Here is a 22,878-nt window from a genome sequence, read left to right on the forward strand (position 1 = left end):
CAGAGTCTGGAGCCTGCTTCAAATTCTGTGTCTCTCTCTCTTTCTTTCTGCTCCTCCCCCACTCGTGTCTGTCTCTGTCTCAGAAATAAGCATTAAAAAAACTTTTTTAAAAACAACAACAAAAGGGGCTGTGAAGGTCAGACTGGGTAACTTGCACTAAAGTAAAAGAATTCTAATAAGCTGCAGTTGTAGATGCCACTGAAAGGGAATCATACCAACCAAGCATGATACTACTGTGTAGACAACATTAACTGGTACTGTTTTGGGAAAAAATATCCCTTGCACTCTGTTTAATCAGGGTTGGCTTTTGGAAGAGATAAAGAGGTAAAGAGAGAGAGTATATGTTGGCAGAGACAAAAACCACACACCACACTGTGGATGAATGGGAGGATTTACGTAATTAGTTAGGATCTAAAAATTGTACCAAAACTTAAAACATTAAAAAGAGATGAGAAAAAGATACCAAAATCAAAATAACAAATCTTAAAATGGAGGTATGTTTTTTCCCTCATAAACTAACACACAACACCAATTAGCTCTCTATATGAAAAATGAACATTTTATGGCTACAGTTCACCCTTGAGTCAACCAACAGCTAATAGATGAGGTGTAGAGTAAAAAGAATATAGCAAGGATAACAAAGTAACACTAAAAGATTAAATCAAAGCTGAAATTGCCAAAAGAGGAAATACATGCTAGAAACAGCAAATTTAAGAGCTGTTCTTTGGGAGCTTTCCTTTTTTCTTCCTTCCTAAATCCACCTGAAGGGTGGGGTGGACAAGAACAGACGGATTAACTATAAGACTGGATTAATGAAGAGAAAAAGGAATAAATGCATATGTATAAGAACTCAAAAAAGCACTAGTTAAGTGAAAATCTGGAAACCATGTGTGTATATGTAATATGTGTGCACACTTATGCATTTCTATAATGTTTAAATGTTACATATTTTTGTATTCCATCTAACAAGGGAATACCATACTCACGCCTATAAAAAGGTAGAGGCTCAGACAAGTGTATTTCCTTGGTGAAGTCTTTAAGAACATTAAAGAAGAGACAATCTTCTATTCAATTAAAATGGCTGATACTGACATAAAGAAATCAGAATTCTATTGTCCTTTGAGAAAAATAAAATTCTAACAAAAATTTGACTAAAGTTTTGTGCACATATGTAATTTAAACATCAATCTCACTTTTGAACGAAAATCTGCGAAGTAAAATATTAATAAACACAAGCTAGAAGTATAAAAAATATCTTTAATACAATTTATTGAAAGATAAATTTTGGGGCGCCTGGGTGGCGCAGTCGGCTAAGCGTCCGACATCAGCCAGGTCACGATCTCGCCGTCCGTGAGTTCGAGCCCCGCGTCAGGCTCTGGGCTGATGGCTCAGAGCCTGGAGCCTGTTTCCGATTCTGTGTCTCCCTCTCTCTCTGCCCCTCCCCTGTTCATGCTCTGTCTCTCTCTGTCCCAAAAATAAATAAAAAACGTTGAAAAAAAAAATTAAAAAAAAAAAAAAAAAAGATAAATTTTGAACTCTTTTGAAGGACGGTTTGGACAACTTTAAAATTACTTCATTCATGGGAATGCAAGCTGGTGCAGCCACTCTGGAAAACAGTATGGACCATTGTGTAAGGGTGAGTACTCTGGACTCTGAAAACAGTATGGAGGTTCCTCAAAAAACTAAAAATAGAACTACCCTAGGACCCAGCAATTGCACTAGTAGGTATTTATCCAAGGGATATAGGTTTGCTGTTTTGAAGCGGCACATGCACCCCCATGTTTATAGCAGCACTATCAACAATAGCCAAAGTATGGAAAGAGCCCAAATGTCCATCGATGGATGAATGGATAAAGATGTGGTATATATATACAATGGAGTATTACTCGGCAATCGAAAAGAATAAAATCTTGCCATTTGCAACTACGTGGATGGAACTGGAGGGTATTATGCTAAGTGAAATTAGAAAGACAAAAATCATATGACTTCACTCATATGAGGACTTTAAAAGACAAAACAGATGAACATAAGGGAAGGGAAACAAATATAATATAAAAACAGGGAGGGGGACAAAACAGAAGAGACTCATAAATATGGAGAACAAACAGAAGGTTACTGGAGAGGGGGTGGGAGAGGGAATGGGCTAAATGGGTTAAGGGGTACTAAGGAATCTACTCCTGAAATGATTGTTGCACTATATGCTAATTTGGATGTAAATTTAAAAAAATAAAAAAAAAATTACTTCATTCACACATGCTTTGCATAAATGCACAGCTAGAATTTATCCTACAGATATGCTTATTAACTACACAAAGACCCACATTCATAAAGAAATAAGATGCTAAATTATATGCATGAACCTATTTATGTTTTTCTTTTTTTAATCACAATGTATATTTTACAATAAGAAAACAAATTTTAAGGGGTGTCTGAGTGGCTCAGTCAGCTAAGCGTCTGACTTCTGCTCAGGTCATTCTCATGGTTCATGAGTTCAAGCCCCACACTGGCTTCTCTGCTCTCAGTACAGAGCCTGCTTCAGATTCTCTGTGTCTCTGTCTCTCTCTCAAAAATAAAATAAACATTAAAAAAAGAGTATTTTAATACTTAAAAAAAAAAAGAGAGAAATTAAAGAAAACAACAAATATAAATGACCAGGTGGAGATTTCTGAATATCAAGATTATTCAATATTAGTAAACCAATTAACACAATTTTATTTGTGTATTTAACTGCTCACTCAATACCTTCACAGCTATTATATAGGCACCTCAGTTCAAAACTGAGCTCCTACTCTTCCCAATTTTTTGCTGCTCAGTCCTAAATCTTTGGACTCATCCTAAACTCCCTTCTTTTACGAAACCCCATTATCTAATCATGATGTAATCCTATGGTCTCCATCTTCTAAATGTATCCAGAATCCAACTGCTTTATATACCATCTCAATTGCAGTCACCCTGATCTAAGTCAGCATCTGTTCTCATATGAATTGTAAACTTTTTAAAAATGTTTGTTTATTTTTGAGAGTGGGGTGGGGGGCCGAGGGAGAGCAGAAAGGGGTGGAGATATAGAATCCGAAAGCAGGCTACAGGCTCTGAGTTGTCAGCACAGAGCCTGACGTGGGGCTCAAACTCATGAACCGTGAGATCATGACCCGAGTCAAAGTCTGGTGCTTAACCGAATGAGCCACCCAGGCACCCCTGTTATACGAATTTCTTAAATAACTTCTAACTGGTCTTCCTGCTTGCCCCTCCTTCCAACTAATCAAAATACAGTAGTAGGTGTAACCTTGGCTTACCAGTCCTCAGCTCAAAATGCTCCAAAGGCTCGTCATTTCATGGGGAATAAGAGCCAAAGTTCTTGCAATGGTGCACACAAAACCTTTATACCATCTGTCACCTCTATTGCCTCTCTGACCGCATTTCCTTTTATATTCCCACTTCTCTCCTTGCTCAGTTCCTCTGACTGCTTTGCTATTTTCTCAATATGGCAGGCAAAATTCTAAATCACAGGCCTTTGCACTTGGCTCTTCTATTAGTTCCACTGTCATTCCTCTCACCTCAGGTCTTCTTAAAAATGGCTGTTATTTAGAAACATGTAAGTGAAAAAAAAAAAGATTCTATTCTTGATTGTAACAATAAAAAATACTCTAGCTAAGCTTAAAACCTGTAAACACAAAATTTTAAATTATTATTTATTTATTTTGAGAGATCACAAGCGGGGGAGGGGCAGACAGAGGGGGATAGCGGATCTGAAGGAGGCTCCACGCTGACAGGCTGACATCTGTGAGCCCGATGTGGGGCCTGAACGCACGAACTGCGAGATCATGACCTGAGCTGAAGTCGGATGCTCAATCGACTGAACCACTGAGGCGCCCCGTAAACACAAAGCTTAATTTTTACAGCTATTAATAATCTATAAATTAACCTATAATTTTAAACTCAGTAAGGTTTTGGTGGGGAAGGAGAAAGGCAAACAAGAGTTAAATAACCTTAAAAACTGAAAGAATATATGCTTAAAGGGAAAAGTCCCCATAGAATTTCTGATAAGCAAAGATAGAGGGGAGTAATTTGCCCTACCACATATTAAAAGTATTTTAAAGTTACAGTAATTAAGATATAGAAAAGTTAAACAAGAGAACTAGACCAAAGAATATATGACAGCTTACTGTGTAGCAAAGCAGATTATTTCCAAACGAATTAAAAAAAGAAAAAAAAAAAAAAAAAAGGAAAAGATGACCAATGGAAAACTGTGCGTTAAGGACACTTCCACAGTCCAGGGATCACACAAGACTCCTACAGAAAACATGCCTTCCTTAACCCTTGCCCCAGATGAGCTCACTGTGAAAGATTACAAATCATACAAAACAGACTGATGTGATGCAGTCAGCAGATGCAAAAATGGGGAGAATCTGTCCTCAAGAAGCTAAAAATGGATTAATTTCTTAAAAGTAATTTCTGCATCCAACATGGAGTTCCAACTCACAACCCTGAGATCAAGAGCTGAATGCTCTACTGACTGAGCCAGCCAGATGCCCCTGGAAATGGAATAATTTGAAAGTAATTTTAAATTTTTTTTTCTTTTTTTTTTTTTCAACGTTTTGTTTATTTTTGGGACAGAGAGAGACAGAGCATGAACGGGGGAGGGGCAGAGAGAGAGGGAGACACAGAATCGGAAATAGGCTCCAGGCTCTGAGCCATCAGCCCAGAGCCCGACGCGGGGCTCGAACTCACGGATCGCGAGATCGTGACCTGGCTGAAGTCGGACGCTTAACTGACTGTGCCACCCAGGCGCCCCTGAAAGCAATTTTAAAATAAGTATATTAAAGTTGTTCAAAGAGATAAAGGAAGGAATAAACATCATAAAAGAACAGGAAATGATGAAAAAAAAAAAAGAAAAAGGATGTTTCTGAAAGTAACCACAAATTCTGAGTGAAAAGCACACACTCAAGTAAAAAACCAAAATACAAAAAAATCCAAACTGACAGGTTCGATAGTAAAGTAAATACAGCTGGAGAGAACCCTGATGACTAGGCGGAAGAGTCCAAGAAGACGACAGAAATAAAACACAACAAGCCAGAGAGATGGAAATGCGAAGTGTACAAAGAAAGAGAGAATGGCAAGATCTATGACAATCTAATAATACAATACCGTATTAAAAAAGAGAGGAAAAGTTTAAAGAAATTAACAATTTTCAAATTTTCAAAACCCAAGACAGACAAGAACAGACAAGAACTGAGAATGAGGGTGTAAGCCAAGACCTTAAGTGGCTAAAAACTAATTCATACATCTAAATATACCCTTAATACTGCAAAACATAAAAACAAAACTGAAAGAAGGTAGTTGGTGAATTTAAATTACTAGAGAGAAGGTACAGATAAACTATAAAAGAAGGACAAACTGATTTCAGAATTTTCATCAACAATAATAAATACTGGAAGGAAATGGAAGTATCTTCAAACTGCTGAATATAAAAATTTTACATGCAGTTAAACCATCACTCAAGAATAAAGGCAATTTATAACCGTATATATTTACAAATACACATATGTAGGGGCACATGAATGGCTTAGTTAAGTGTCCAACTTCAACTCCAGTCAAGATCTTGAGGTTCGTGGATTTGAGCCTCACATCAGGCTCTGTGCTGACAGCCTAGAGCCTGGAAGGCGCTTTGTATTGTGTGTCTTCCTCTCTCTTCGCCCCTCCCCCGCTTGCACTAGCTTGCGCTCTCTCAAAAATAAACATTAAAATTTTTTTAAAAAAAAACAGCAACAAACAAACACACATATGTATACATTCAGACACAAAATAAAGACTGGCTTTACAACTCCTAGATCGCTGCTGGAAGGCTACTAAAGGAGGCACTCAGAAGGAGGATAGAGTGGGACGTAAGAAGCTCCAGAACAAATAAGAATGGCAAACGTGTTGGTAAATGTTAAGTATGAATTTACAGATGACTGATTTGGGTGGGGTTGAAATTCAAGGTAAAATATTAAAGATCAATAATAGATGAGAAAAAAAGATGTTTTAAAAAGAGGCATTCTATGGGTGGAGGATGGGTATTAGGAGGGCATTTGTGATGAGCCCTGGGTGTTATATTTAAGTGATGAACTACTAAATTCTACTCCTGAAACCAATATTACACTATTCTTTAGCAAACTAGAATTTAAATAAAAACTTGAAAATACAGACATAAATAGAGGAGTTCTAAAGTCCTCTTGTTCCAAAGTAGCAAGAAATGTACTTGTAACCCAACAGTTACAGTAACCCAACAGCAGAAAAGGCATAAAAACAAGGCAAAGAGAAGACTTAAAAAAAAAATTATGGAAGAAAGATTCCAAATATAATAGTAATCAGAGTAAATGTAAATGTTTAATTCACCTCTTAAAAACACACCAAAAACAAATGGACACAGAAAAAGTGAAAACAGAGAGATGGAAAAAGGTGTATCTAGCAAGTACTTACCAAGATCCCTAATTAATTAATTAATTAATTAATTTTTTAACGTTTATTGATTTTTGAGACAGAGAGAGACAGAGCATGAATGGGGGAGGGGCAGAGAGAGAGAGGGAGACACAGAATCAGAAGCAGGCTCCAGGCTCTGAGCCATCAGCCCAGAGCCTGACGCGGGGCTCAAACTCATGGACCGCGAGATTGTGACCTGAGTCGAAGTTGGACGCCCAACCGACTGAGCCACCCAGGCGCCCCCCAAGATCCCTATTTAAAGTAAAAGCATTGTTAAGAGACCAAAAGGGGAACAATATAATGATGAAAGGAAAGATGGCAAAGAAGAAATAATAACCATGAACTTGTATGTACCTAACCAGTCATCCTGGAACTATATCAATATATAGGCATTAAAAAAGAGGAGGAGGAAGAAGAAGAAATGGGAGGTAGGGAAATAAGAGAAGTTGTTTAAAAGTATAAATTTGTATTTTACTAGATAAAGAAGCCCTGGAGATCTAATACACAGTACAGTGATTATGGAGACAACACTACTGTATTATAAACATCAAATGTGCTAAGAGACTAGATCTTAATTATTCCCACCACAAGGAAGAAATGATCATTGTGTGACATGATGGAGATGTTAGCTAAGGCTACAACTGGCAGGCACACTGCAATAGCAATGATCAAATCAACATGTTGTGTATCTTAAACTTATACAATATTACATACCAAATACATTGCAAAGACAAATAGAAAGCAGACCAAAGGACACAGAAGATACGAACACAATGATTAAGCCCAAACTAGAAGTTAAATTTAGAGCCGTGAAGTTAACAAACAGCTTATGGATATACTCACACCCAAACACTGTCTTTTTTAAGGAAATGTGGACTCTACAAAAGATGAACTGAAATTATGCCTACCAACACGGAGATCTTGAGAAGACAACAGTGAATTTTAAAAAACCCACTAAGTTGCAGAATATGTACACCATGATGGTATATATAAATTTTTTTTATGAACATTAAACTAAACAATACATACTGCATTTTGCTCATGGATACACAGATGTGTAGTAAAAACCTAAGTGCCTGAACTGGGAGTATACATACCACATTCATGATAATGGTTACCTCTGGGGAAGGAAGCAGGTAGAGGAGATGACAGAAAATAAAAGAAACATTAATGTTTATTATATTTTTCTTTTAAATATTAAAAAAAAGAAAAAAGTCAAGCTTAGTAACATTTAAGGTGGTTATGTACACAGATGTTTGTTACATCATTCTTTGTACTTTACAGAATTAAAAAAAAAAAAATAGGGAAGGAGGACATTAAATCTGGTAAATTTTTCCATACTCAGGGAATTGAAATTCTTCACACAATAAATTCAGTGGTGCAGAAGAGTTCCAGAAAATTGGCAGTGGGAGTAAAATGAAGTCCAACTATTTCTAACTACAGCACAGGTATGCTAAGTATGAAAAGTTGCTGAAACCCAGGAATTGAATTAGTAATAACACCTTTCCAGATTTAGAATTGAGAAAAAGATTCAACCATCACATGAGTAGCAGAGACAAGGCCCAATGGCCAGTGTACTGAGTAGAATAGTGCCCCCCACCCCCAGACCCCATCCCAATCAATATTCATGCCCAACCAGAACCACAGAATGTGACCTTATTTGTAAACAGGATTTTGCAAATGTAATTAGTTTAACATGAAGTAATACTGAATTAGTCTTAAATCCAACAACTGGTGTCTTTAATAAGACTATGTGGGAATGCCTGGGTGGCATCCGACTCTTAATTTCAGCTCAGGTCATTATCTCATGGTTTATGGGATCGAGCCCCACATCAGGTTCTGCACTGACAGTGCGGAGCCTGCTTGAGATTTTTTCTCTCCCTCTCTGCCTCTCCCCTACTCACACCCTCTCACTCACTCTCTCAGAATAAATAAATTAACATAAAAAAAGAGACCATGTGAAAACACAAAGACACAGGCACACCGGGAAGATGATTGTGTAAAGACAAATGCAGAGGTAAGAGATATGCTGCCACAAGCCAAGGAATGCTAAGGACTGCTAGCAACCACTAGAAGCAGGAAGTGGCAAGAAAGGATTCTTCTTTAGAGAGCCTTCAGAGGTAGCAAGGGCTGCCACCTTGATTTCAAACTTCTAGCTTCCAGAGCTAGGATGGGAAACACACCCAGCTACTAAATTTTTCTAGTCATAAACACAAAGTCTGGATAAATTGACTCATTTTTTAAGAATAATGAAAGAAAAAAATCCTCAGCATGGGGACTATGAGTAGAATACTGCAGAACAAGGGAAAAGGAAACAAATCTGAGAAATTCAGAAAAAACACACCCCTGGAAAACTGTTAAACAAGTTTGGTGAAACAATCAAACTTCCCACATCTCCAACAGAGTCAAAGACAACACAGGCTCTATGGCATGGAAACAGGAAAGATGAAAGGCAATAAGATGACATAAAAAGGAAATATAAAATCTGAAAAGAAAAAAAAAATCTTAACCACTCTTGGTAACAGAACTAGAACCTACCTAAGAGGTACTATAGGTCAGACTGACGATCTGGAGAATTAAAACAGAACGTGAGCAATAAACTTTTCTTTCTTTCTTTACACTATGGGAGAACCAAAGAGATGAAAACAATGACAGAAATGTTAACAGCTAACATCTGAATACTTACTATGTGCATTCAAACTAGTCCAATCACTTCCCACGTTTAATTTAATGATTACACTGAGGAGCAGGTAGTAAGAGCTAAACAAACAGGATAGAAAATAATGCAGAGATAACTGGAATACTTTAGTTTGTACCTGTAAACTCAGGCGGACCACAAACCAAAGCTATAATAGAAGAAAACTTGATAGAGTGAGATAAAAAAAAAAAAAAACCGCAGCAATATCCATTGCAGTTTTGCAATGATGGAAATGTTCAATATTTATGTGACTTAAAGATGGTAGCGGCTAGTCACATGTGACTACTGAACACTTGAAATGTGGCTGTGCCACATTTTTTAATCTTCATTTTAAATAGTTACATATGGCTACGGTAGCTACCAAACTGGACAGTACAGAGCAGAACTGGTTACCAATATAAAAGAATGACAATAAGATCATCTGAACTCTATGCCAAAACAAAACAACAAATAATCACCCCCACTGCCAAAAGACAGTGGAACAGTTTTAAGGGACAAAGGTTATGAGCTAAGAACCTGAAACATGGTCAAACTTGTTCTAATCCTGAAGAACTACAAATTCAAATTAAGAACTCAATAAATGGGTATATTAAGGTATAAAGAGGACTATCAATAAATAATGAAATGTTACAATCAAAATAAGCCTAAATAAGCCTTTAAATCCAGTTTTAAAAATGAATATAAAATGGAAAACTTTTCTATTTAATAAAATCTCCATTAAAACCAAAGACTTTTTTGAGATGATAAAAAAAAAAAATGCCACCACCTAAATCTGCTTTTATGAGGTTTCAAAAAACACACAGAAAACAAATGCTTAAAAGTAAACGGGGGAGAAAAATCCCATACTACATAACATTAGTATCAAGGAAAGTAGAATGTAAGGCAAAAACTACTGGAGATAGAAGCCATAAGTCACTAAGATATGACTGTAGAGAACCCCACACTAGACACCAATGACATTAAAACAAAAATCAACATAACAGACTACAAATACAAGCAGAAACTACACAAACCGTACTGTAACCAAATGCTATAAAAATTAGTAATTAAATAACAAAAGGTTGAACAAGAAAAACCATTTAGAATTTGGAAACTCAATTTGTAACTCTTGGGAAAAAAACGCAAAAACTCAATGGCAACTTACAAATAGCAAAAAGAAGACTTCACACATCAAAGGCTGTGGAATGCCATCCAAAAACTACACTCAGAAGAAAATTCAAAAAGTTAAGTGCTTTTATTATTGCAGAAGAACAGAAAATAAATTAACCAAGCATTTGAATAAAGGCAGAGAGGAGGGGGGAAAAAAAAATCAAGACCACAGGAAGCAGAAATTACCAGCAAATAACTGATCTTTGAAATGACCAATAAAACAGGAAAACTGCTGACAGGATTAATGAAGAAAGAGAAGACAAATATAATTAAGACTGAGAAATGGACATAACCACAGGTAACAAGGATTTAAAAATTAAGAATGCTTTCTATAAAATTCTGTATGACTTAATTTGAAAAATCTGATAGATGGACAATTTTCTGTACAATAAATAGGTGTTAGTCTCAGATGGTTTTTGACTTAAGTTCCAACAAATTTTAAAGAAACTGATACTTCCCAGAAAAATGCGTTAAAGCTTTCCAGAGCATAGCAAATGGCAAAGTATCCAAATTCATTTTAAGAAGCTACCCTACATCAAAGTTAATAGTGAACTTCTAAAAGGAATGACATGCCTCACTACAACCAACTATTTCTTAACACTGTTCTGAAGTGTATCTAGTCAAGGAAAAGGAGTAAGAAGTGTATAAAGAGGTATCACATTGCTTGCTGGTGACAGACAATGTAGAAAATTAAAAATAATCAACCAGAACACAGAGTTCATAGAAGTGTTCAATTACAAAACTCAACAGCACTCATGAAATAACCCTAACAGAAAAGATCTCATTTGCATCACAAAATAACATGAATGCAGGAAATATGTAAGAATCGAATGAAGAGATAAGATACATACATGGAGAAATTCTGTTCCTTTAATACTATAAATTACACTAATTCTCTCTGAAGGAATTTCCGTTAGAAACTCAATGCAGTGCACATGAAAAATTCTAGTACCAAAGCTCTCTACTCGTCATTCTCTGTTAATCAGAGTATTAGTTCAAGCACCGAAAAAAATTCTTTTAGCTTGAGGACAGTTTACAAATAAAATATCAGAGCTTCAACTTCTATGTATTTTATCTCAGCCTTTCAAAATTTATTTTGTGTGTGTTTTATAATAAACTACAATTTTCCATATGGCACTCTTGCTCCTGCCCAAAAGTCCAACTAGTATTGAAAAGTTAGGCTTCCAAAATTTATCACAAGAAGCCCCTGTCAATGAAGAACATATTTTATTTGATACCAAATTATTCACTTTTAATACAAACTCAAAATCACTTTAGTTCTTTAGTTCTCATCCACAAATGTCACGACACTAGGCCTTAAGAGAATGTCCTACTGATATGTAATGTCCTGTTATGTCCTCAAGTGTGATACATGAGGAAGTGGTAGAGGACCACTTTAAAGAATCCAACTTTAAAATAAAACCCAGAGCAAACATTCCTACATAATTATCCTCCAACAGACTATAAAATTCCAAAATCACACCAGAACACTGTCAAATCGTCTGATAAGAAATGCTACCCCTATGTTTATAGCAGCATTATTTACAATAGCCAAATTATGGAAGCAGCCCAAATGTCCACTGACAGATGAACAGATAAAGAAGTGGTAAGTACACACACACACGCACACATGCATATGGAATATTACTCAACTATAAAAAAAAGAAATCTTGCCATTTGCAATAACATGGATGGAGCTAGAGAGTATAATCCTAATAAGTGAAATGAGTCAGAGAAAGACAAATACCGTATGATTTCACTCATATGTCGAATTTAAGAAACAAACCAGAGACACACCAAGAAACAGATTCTTAACTATACAGAACTGATGGTTACCAAAGGGGAGGTGGGTGGTGGAATGGGTGAAATGGGTGACAGGGATCAAGGAGGGTACTTGTCATGATGACCACTGGGTGATGTATGGAATTGTTACATCACTATATCGTTTACCTGAAACTAAGATAACATTGTATGTTAGCTATACTGGAATTAAAAAAAGTTGTATTGATCTCAAAAAAGAGATTAAAAAGAAATGCTATTAAGGCCAATCCAAAATCTCAAGGCATGTTATTTTTTCTTTTATAATACTATTCGTACTGGGACCCCTGGGTGGCTCCGCCAGTTAAGTGTCCAACTCTTGATGTCGGCTTAGGTCATGATCTCACTGTTATGAGATTGAGCCCTGCATTGAGCTCCACGCTGAGTGTAGAGCCTGCTTGGGATTGATTCATTCTCTCTCTCTCTCTCTGTCTCTGTCTCTGTCTCTCTGTCTCCCCCTCTCCCTCTCCCCAGATCATCTGCACAAGCTCTCTCAAAATAAGTAAATAAGCATTAAAAAAATACTATCTGTACTGTGATATACTTAATATACAAAATAACTTTGCCTAACAAAATAAAAAGCAACCCTATATTGGCCCATTTCTTTTAAAATTTTTACTGATTTGAAATTTCAGTATATTAGAAACTAATGTTTTAGATTGAGCTATAACTATACCTCATAGAAGCAGCAGGATAGGATATAAACACAGTGATAACACGTTATAAAAATTTGTCACTTGAGTGTTTCTTCACTGGCCTAATTGCTAACATCTACCATACCAGACCCCCAAAAGTGATGAAATACATAATAAATAGCAATTAAGGGCAACTTGTTATCATATGTACTAATATTACAATAAAATCACAATAATAGGAAATAACCTCCACATTCTCCCCAGGCTTTACAGATTTCCATGGAAGATAATCCCACTCTCCCAATCTCAAAGCTCTCTGCCCTCCCAACTCTGATACTCACAACACCCTAGTGATTCTTCCTTAGGACTAGTTTTCAAAACTATTGCATCCTGAGAGCTTTGGAGCCTTCAGACTATTACTTCCACTAGGATTACTATTGTCACTAGTCTTTCTTTCTTTCAGACTCCAGTCTCTCTTATCGCCAATCTACTCCAAACATAAACTATCTGTACATTTATCTTTTACAAAAAAAACAGCTTATGATACTTCACTGCTCAAAACTCTAACCTAAAGTCAACAGTTTCGTCATTTAAAGCCTTTCATTAGTTACTGACAGATTTCAATCCTGTTTATTTCCAACAAGTTCATCTTACTAAATCCTTTGTCGTAGTCACTGAATTTAAGATACTAATGACATAAAAACAGACTTTTAGAGGCAAAAAGAAATGTGCTACTACACTAAAAGTACATCTCAGCTATAAGATATATTGTAATTTCAGAAATGCCGGTAAAACTTGATAGAATAAAATTCCAGCTGTGATTCAACTAAGATGACTGCTCTGTAAAACTGAATGAGTTCCCTAAAGTGAGTTTTATATTTGGTTCTAGCGTGGACTAGAGATAATTTAAAATATGTAGATAAGCCAGTAACATTGACATTAAACATGTGTTTTTTACATTCTCTACTTGTAGATATACTAGTAACCATCTATCCTGCGTAGGTAGAAATGTGGTGGGAAGGGCAATAACAAGGGTAATTTGAGTTAATCCAGAGAGATGTAGTTCCTGTTTTATTAAAATTCTTTTTAAAAAAACTTGGAAGCAAATCTTATTAAAGTATGAACTCAATGCTCTTTAATAATATCAGAGAATGGCTTATCTGTTACCTTCTTTGCTATCTAGGCTCTGTCATTAGAAAGTAAGCTCCATGAAGGCAAGCACTTTGTTCACCAGTGAAACCACAAGAATACCTGGAGCACACTGGGGATTCAACACAGTGCTGCATAAATTTGCTTTGCAAATCCAGCACCTCAAAATGATAAAAGACAAGATGCCTGCTCAACAGCAAATATCACCAAGCAAGGAGACATAGTGAGCAATCAAGACAGAATGGCCTTTGCCTCCAACACTGGCAGAACTCCAGTATTTCTGCTATAACCAGCAAATGGTTTATTTCCTGAACTCAATTGGTTTCTTTTGTCTTATTTACCATGTAGCTTACTTTTGTAGGTCAGGATGACTGTTTTAGAAACTGATGCTTGGGGGCATCTGGGTGGCTCAGTTGGTTAAACATCTGACTTCTGCTCAGGTCATGATCTCACAGTTCAAGTCCTGCATCAGGCTCTGTGCTGACAGCTAGAGCCTGCTTTGGATTCTGGGTCTCCCTCTCTCTCTGCCCCTCCCCCACTCATGCTCTGTCTCAAAAATAAACACTAAAGAAGGAGGAGGAGAGGAGGAGGAGGAGGAAGAGGAGGAGGAGGAGGAAGAGGAAGAGGAAGAAGAAGAAGAAGAAGAAGAGGAGGAGGAGGAGGAGGAGGAGGAGGAGGAGGAGGAGGAAAAAGAAACTGGTGCTGGAATCAAAGGGTCTTTTAGTATGCTTTGTATGTCTCTTCACAAGTACATTTGATTTTAGGCATGGACCAGAAGAAGCTATTGTCAAGAGCAGGGAAGGTTTGCTACCATACAGATAAAAAAGATGGGGCGCCTGGGTGGCGCAGTCGGTTAAGCGTCCGACTTCAGCCAGGTCACGATCTCGCAGTCCGTGAGTTCGAGCCCCGCGTCAGGCTCCGGGCTGATGGCTCGGAGCCTGGAGCCTGTTTCCGATTCTGTGTCTCCCTCTCTCTCTGCCCCTCCCCCATTCATGCTCTGTCTCTCTCTGTCCCAAAAATAAATAAAAAATGTTGAAAAAAAAAATTAAAAAAAAAAAAAAAAGAATCCAGGAGGCCACCGTACACCACAGAAAATTTTTACAAAATCCCTAGATGTCATGACACAGTGAGACTAGCAAACTGCCCCAAGAAAGGACACTACTACCCCTTGAGATTTTTTTGTTTTTGTTTGGTTGAGGTTTTTTTGTTGTCAAAAGCATAGAGACATGATCAAAAATGACTTTCTTACATTTGACAGTAATATACAGTTTTCTTGCTTTCTCAATATCAACTCTTTAACCTCTGAGAAAAAAATTCTGACTTATAGGTCTATTCATAAAAAATTGAGACCACAAATGTCAATGTGAGAAACTTGCCAAATACCCTTCTCTTTTCTGTTATTTTGGTAATGCAGGCATTCTAAGGAACAGACATGAGAAAAATGGTACAATCTGATAGTTTAATTTTTACTGTGCTTTCCTTAAAAACAAACAAAAAAGATAAAGGCAAGGTTATCCGGTCCAACTGCACACTATAACAAAACAAGCCAAGCACCGATAATCCACTGTCTAACCAGTAATGGTTCTGACAATTCTCTCCCCTCTTCTTACGTTATCACTTTTCTCATCAGCAAGTGTATTGTAATAGTTAGCTCTATCTTAACATTTCCCTTCAAATAAGTGATTTCTCCGCTCTCCTATACAGCAATATTGAGTTATCTAGAACGTTTCTCAACTGAAGCATTCAGTCCTCTTTAATGCTTTGAATACATCTCAACTCCTTGCCCCCTCTCTCTCCTGAACCCACTCCACTCCAAGCAGAATTTCGCTCTCCTCCCGTTAGCAAGACAGCTCACATGGACCTCGAACAACCCTAACCCTGCCATACACGATGGTCACTTCGCACCTTTCCTGTGCTGGGCCTGCCTGCGGCACCTCACACACCACCGCTTGTTCCTCACTGACCCACGTTCTTCATTCGTCTTCCATGTGCCTTACTCCCTTCAGTTTCCTTCCACTTCACCAGTCACTCCTTCCCCGTCTCTTCCTTCCTCTTGCAAGGCCTCCAGGCCCCATTCCATCGGAGCTCCCGGGCAGTCCCTGTTTCCCTTCATCTGTTGCATTTTTCTCCCCAGCACTTAACGCTATAGGACTTACCATTATACCTTATTATTTTCTGTCTCTACCCACTCGAGTATTTCAGGAGGGCAAACATTTTTATCTGTTTTTGTTTAGTGTTGTATTCCCAGAGCATAGAACAGACCCCGCTCACTGTAGGAGCTTAATAATATTTGTTGAATGAGTGAACAACACAAGTGCTAACAGTAACAGCCACTCTGTACCAGGAACGTATCAGCCAGACATCCCAATGAGCAAGTTACATACGTTTCATTTAACCCTCAAACCACCCGAAGAGGTCACTGAGGCCTGGGGCGAAGGGAAGGATATGGGGAGAGGAGTGTGGGGGTGGTAAACGTGCTCCAAATCACAAAGCTATTAAGTAGCAGTGTCATGATTCAAACCCAAGTTTATCCTCTTTATTTATTTATTTATTTATTTATTTATTTATTTTTCCCAACGTTTATTTATTTTTGGGACAGAGAGAGACAGAGCATGAACGGGGGAGGGGCAGAGAGAGAGAGGGAGACACAGAATCAGAAACAGGCTCCAGGCTCTGAGCCATCAGCCCAGAGCCCGACGCGGGGCTCGAACTCACGGACCGCGAGATCGTGACCTGGCTGAAGTCGGACGCTTAACCGACTGCGCCACCCAGGTGCCCCAAGTTTATCCTCTTTAAAGGTAATGCTCTTAACCACTGCATGGTATGAATTTTACTGAAGTATTATTTCATCAGTTTTGGAATGAAGTCCAACTGTGCTATTTGAAGAGGCAGCAATCAAAAGTTTCCTACACTTGTTAACTGACCTCCATTCATTTAGTCACATTAATGTAAAAATTTTAAGAGAGACTCTTATTTGAAAGGAAAGCATGCCATTTTCAGTGATAACAGGACAAGTAGGAAGCACGTTACCCTCCTTCAAAGTGTTGATGGCAGCACTTAAACCTCTTCTTCCCCATTTCTATTAACAAGTTCAAGTCAGTGGTTTCCAAATCTGGCTGAAGAACCATCTAGGAGTTGTTTTTCTGAGAACAAGGGTCCCAGGCCCAACTTCAGAACCCAGTATTTTGTCAAGCTCCCCAGGAAACCTGGGTGGTTAGTGAAGTTTGGAAAACACTAGTTAAATGAACCAAAGTTGGCAAAAGACTAATAATTCTATCTGAGCATCTGGCTCACTGTTTAACAATGACCAAGTCTCACCAGTACTGACCTTCCTGGAAAGAGGAACGATGCTGTTGGGTCGAACAAGCCTTCGTTTCTTACAGCTCAGTACAGGACGTGTTCGGGCTGCCACACAGGTGCCATCAGTTGATGAAGAAACTAGATTCAGTCTTTGCTTTTTTTGTAATTGTTCCTCAGCATCAGAGATGTCACCTGGAATGTGGTCTGCCAAGATAGGCTGAAGACTATACAAGGGGAAGGAAGAATATTCACGTCTCAGAAGACAAGGAAACAAAGCCTTTGATACCGTTTCAACCTCCTCTGCTTACACATGTTCACAGACACAAACAAGTTCTAGGACAGATGCACATCACTTCTTGATGCTGGTATCTGCTAATCTAAGTGAGTTGAGTGAGTGTGTATGTGTGCATGTGCACGTGCATGCAGTGTCTGTGCTGATCTTTAAGACTCTTGGTGGACAACAACATCATGTCTGAATAGTGTAAGTCAGTAAGTGACAAATTCAGGTTCCAAGTGATAAAGTTCTCTTCTACAACAGAAGCATGAAAGAAGAATTAGCTGTAGAAAACTGCAAGTGGTAAGAAAATGATTAATCCTGCAAATGTTAATGGGCTACCTAAGAAATAGTTCTTCTATAAAATTCGACTTTCAGGGATGTATACACATTCTTCACTTGTAGAGGGATTCCTTCAACTTTCATAAATACAGATTTACAAACACAGCCTTTAGGGATCTAATCTGTCCTAGAGTAAAAGATTTTATGTACACGCTTCTGAAGAATTCTACCAAGACTAGGACCAACCATAACGACTCACAATAACTGTAGGACCTTTTCTTTTTTCTCCATGGTGAGTTAATTTTAGGCTACAGTAAGTAAAAGGGAAACACATTAATATGCTAATTAAAATATACTTGCTACTGTAAGATGCATGCACAATATTATTAAGCAATAAGGTTTCTGACTTTAAACCAGGGTTAGTCCTGGCTAGGGATAACTAAGAGTCCCAAATTCATCATTTACGAGCCTACTGAGCACAGGAAGTAGACACAAAACTTACGTGTTAATAACGCCATTGACAGGTCTCAATGCTCCACATGATTTAGTAGACAATGACTCTGAATGACCAGAGGCACCATGGTTTTCCAGGGGCTGAGAAACAGACTCGATCTAAATAAGGAGAAGAAAGTTAAAAATACATTATAACATTTAACCAACAGTATCCAGAATGAAAAGCAGCACCATTTCATCACTTAAATGAAACATCTAAAATTTCTGATATCAACCTAAAAAAACTCGTATGAATGAGGAAAAAGGAAAATTAACTAGGAGAACTGGCTTTTGCTTTGGGGTGAAGAAGGGTAAGGAACCAAAATATTTTAACAGACTAATAGTAAGTGCCTACTTACAGACTAATAGTAAGTTCCATGATTACAGACTAATAGTAAGTTCCATGATTCCATGGAACAGAAGCTTAGCAAAATAATTACATAGTAACAAGAGTCTTCAACTAAGGGTCAGGAGGGAGGAGAGAATCCCAAGCAGGTTCCACAACCATGGGATCGTGAGCTGAACCAAAATCAAGTCAGATGCCTAACCAACTGAGCCACCCAGGAGTCCCCAAAAAAATTTATCTTTCTTATAAAAATCTGGGGGCGCCTGGGTGGCTTGGTCGGTTATGCATCCGACTTCAGCCCAGGTCATGATCTCACAGTCCGTGAGTTCAAGCCCCGCGTCGGGCTGTGTGCTGACAGCTCAGAGCCTGGAGCCTGTTTCAGATTCTGTGTCTCCCTCTCTCTCTGCCCCTCCCCTGGTTCATGCTCTCTCTCTGTCTCAAAAATAAATAAACGTTAAAAAAAAATTTTTTTTAAATAAAAAAAAAAAATCTGAAGAAAAAGCGCAAGTCATCAATAATCACATGACCTACAGATAACTGCTGCAAACAGCCTATTTTTTCATGCCTACATATACATATACATATACATATATATACTTAAATGCCATAAATCTTCAGTGTGAATTTTACTGATTTGGGGGCAATTCAGTCCCCAAATTAAAACTGAAGGCAACAGAGAAAACATGATTTAGCACAGAAATGTTTGTCACAGATAACGCAGCACACAGCAAGCAGTCAAGAGCATGAACCTCACAGAGGGAAATGTGCCTAGGTTCCAGTCCCAATCACACAAGCAGGCACTGAATAATCAGAGGACCGTGGGATATTCTATAATCACACTGAAATCCAAAAGCAGGGCACTGGGGCAACTAGGTTCATCATTCATTCCCAAACGAAAAGCGCTTAAAATATTAGCCCCATCCTCCAACAGCATTCCATCTGGAAAAAGAAAACCACAGCTCACAACACACGTAAATTTACTTAAAGTTTCTTAAATATCTTCACACTGCCTTAAGTAAAAGTAAACATTCTCTATCCTGCAGTCCAAAAGGCTGCAAAGACAGAGAGTGGAGATACATTAATAAACACTTTACAAATATTAAACCCACATACTAATTTAAGCTTGATCACTACTACTGCAGTGGTTTACATCATTAGTATTTTCAGGAAACTAACACATGACTCATATCTGTTTTCCAACAAGAAACTGTAAAAAGGATCAAAGAATTTAAAGGCTCTCCTATCCAGAAAGCAGGAGTTATTACTGAGCTTTCTTGAATTTTATGTGGTACATACATCCCACAGCCAGAAAGAAGAGAGCAGAAAAGCTGCAGTAGTAGAGAATTTCTGTTAATTTCCCTTCTCCCAAAAGCAGAGGTTCAGGGGGTGACTTTTTGGGAGTTAAAAGTAGCAAGGAAGGTTAGATAGAAGTGATTTCTTCCCTGACTGAAAGGGCTAGGTATATGGAAAAGAATTCAACTTTTATTCCTGGATCAAAATAAATTACTTTTTGACTTTATATGAATTACTTCATGTTTCAAGCTCATCTCAATGATACTCAACATAGTCTTGCTTAAAATCACCAAAATATTGCTGGCCTGTAAACAGTGTACCAGTCATTTCCACGAACTAGCAACATGGCCAGGAAATTGTGCTAAATAGGGAGCGGAACCTTCTGAAAATTCCACTTCCATCAAGTTAGTTAGCTAGGCTTCCATTTTTGCATATATAAAATGGGACTATTTTGTGCCTCACTTTCCTATGCCTCTATACTGAGGTTAAAATATATACAATTGTATGAAAATAATTTTGAATTATTTTTTAAGTTTGCATTTTATATATGTACATATATAAACATGTTTGTATTTTATATATGTATGGTTATAAGTATGTTACCTCTACACTCAATGTGGGGCTCGAACTCACAACCCTGAAATTAAGAGTCACACGCTCTTCCGACAGAGCCAGCATGGCGCCCAAGACTGACTGACTTTGAAAATTTTCAACCAGCATAATGCCTAAGATTTATATTTACCTACACCACTGAAAACAGGCAGCTGGAAACTAAAGAAATAAAGTAATTGTAAAAGCAGTCATAAATTCTTATTATTCAACTTATTTATCCACAGTCCAATTTATCTTAATAGTCCTAATTAGTCATTAAAAAAATATATATGGTAGAGCAAATATTCCCCAGCCAGTATCTACCCCTCTATTCTCTATCTCAAAACCCTTGTTGGGCCAATGCACTATTCATTAAACCTGGTGACTGCAAAACTTCAAACAAACAACAACAAAAAAAGTTGTTCTTGCTTAACCAATGGTAGGAAGATAATACCTTGAACTGTTTAAAAAGAAATAGCAATAGTTTACATGTTTAGCATGCCTTTCTTCTGAGAAAGCATTTATCCTCTGACTTATCACTATCACTCCACGAAGGAAGGAAAGGGTAAAAGAACAAGGCTTATTTTACAAATTGAAACAAATAATGAAGTCATCTGTCAAAAGCCACAGAAGCAATATTTTGCTAAAACAAACAAGAGAACTTCAATTTCAAATATTCACCCAGTAATTACCTTTCCTGGAAGAAAAACAGGTATATAAGAAAATATACTTGTTACCTGCTCATTTGCACAAAAGAAAGGTAATCCAAAAACTAATGAAAATGGCCACCTAAAGGAAGTGGGAACAGAATGGAACGAATGGGAAAATGGGAACAAGGCAGTAGGAATGATGGTCTTTTGTACAGCTTGGATTCTTAGAACTATAGTAATGCTTCACATACTCAAAAATAATAATAAAGATCGATTATTGTGTTGGGAGAGAAAACATGGAATACCAGTATTAGAATAACTCTAAAGAGGTAACAAAAACCTAACTGCATTACAAAACAATTACACATCACACTAAAAGGATAAGGAAAAAAAACTGATTTAAGTATAACTTCAGGAAATAGTATTTTGACTGCGTATTATAGGGCAAAGACATTGTACACAATATTGTACTCTGTTTAATACATACATTTCTCACAAGGATATGAGATGGCAACTATGAAACTACTTTCTGTGATAAAAATGAGTATCAATGAAGAAGGCTGTGGTGTTGGACTGGTATTAATATGCACTTACAGTTTTTAACGTATATACAAATGGGTAAATAAACACTGATACATGTGTATGCATGCATGCTTTAGCACATGTGTGTTTCCCAGCTTTGACTGTTGGGAAGTCCCAGAAGCAATGATACCAAGTAGCAATGAGGACAACTAGTACTCAGATCTTGGTTTCTAAACACTGTTGTCCAATAAAAAGAACCAGGGCTGGAGCAGGTAAAATACAGGATGAGTTCAGAATGTCTTCTGGTGCCTGAAAGTGAATACTCAATAACCGAGGGGAGCATGCTGAAAAGACACAGGAAACAGTATGAAAGAGGCCTGGTACCAAAAATTGAGACAAGTGGAGCATGAATGAATCATAAATAGGAACAGATTATAATCCATAAAATGAAATGAACCTATTCTGATATAAACATTACTGAATGACGGAATAAATACCTAAATAAATGAGGGAGAAAAGACAGCTCTTCCTAACAGAATTCCAATTAACAAATGTAGAAAACAGAAAAATCACCATTTAGTAAACACCACAGTAATAACTGTTGTGGGCAAAACCCACTGGTGGATGATAAAATTGTGGAATAAAGTATAATGAGCAACAGAATATTGCATAGTAACTCCCTAGGAGATACATTCATTACAAAGGGAAACATACTGACTTAACAGTGGGGAAGGCTGGTAGGCACCACCTCAACCAAGTGAAAAAAGGTATCACCAACCAACATCATGTACCCCCAATATGGTGCACTGAGAATGGCACAGTAGCACTTCTGCGGTGTTCCTTACAAGTGCGCAAGCTCTAATAATGAGAAAACGTCAGATGACTCTAACTGAGGGAATATTACACAAAATAACAGACCAGTATTTCTGTATTAAGGCCATGAAAGACGACAAAGACTGAGGAACAATCATAGACTAAGAGGAGATTTAAAGAGACAGGACAACTAAATGCAGTTATGATTGTGGACCCTCTCCTCCTGCTCCCTCTGCCAAAAACATTAGTGAGAAAACAAGTGAAATTTGAATAAAATCTGAATAGTACTCTATCAGTGTTAATTCCAGGTTTTGGTCTTTGTACAATGGTAGTTCAAGTTAACAACACTATGGGAAGCTGGGTAAAGGATATGTGGAGACTGTGTGCTACTTTTGTAACTTTTCTGT

General features: G+C 37.5%; 1 protein-coding gene across 5 annotated transcripts in view; it reads right to left on the reverse strand.

Annotated features, from left to right (window-relative positions):
• KANSL1 (KAT8 regulatory NSL complex subunit 1) overlaps positions 1–22,878 on the reverse strand; it is a 181,174-nt gene that overhangs the window by 17,147 nt on the left and 141,149 nt on the right. For all 5 annotated transcript variants that reach the window (XM_047832333.1, XM_047832337.1, XM_047832336.1 and 2 more), the window contains 2 exons: positions 18,267–18,376; positions 17,237–17,432 (listed from right to left, as the gene is read on the reverse strand). In XM_047832333.1, coding sequence (XP_047688289.1) covers positions 17,237–17,432; positions 18,267–18,376 — 306 coding nt within the window. The remainder of the gene's footprint in view (positions 1–17,236; positions 17,433–18,266; positions 18,377–22,878) is intronic.

This window comes from Prionailurus viverrinus, chromosome E1, assembly GCF_022837055.1.
Source record: "Prionailurus viverrinus isolate Anna chromosome E1, UM_Priviv_1.0, whole genome shotgun sequence".
NCBI lineage: Eukaryota > Metazoa > Chordata > Mammalia > Carnivora > Felidae > Prionailurus > Prionailurus viverrinus.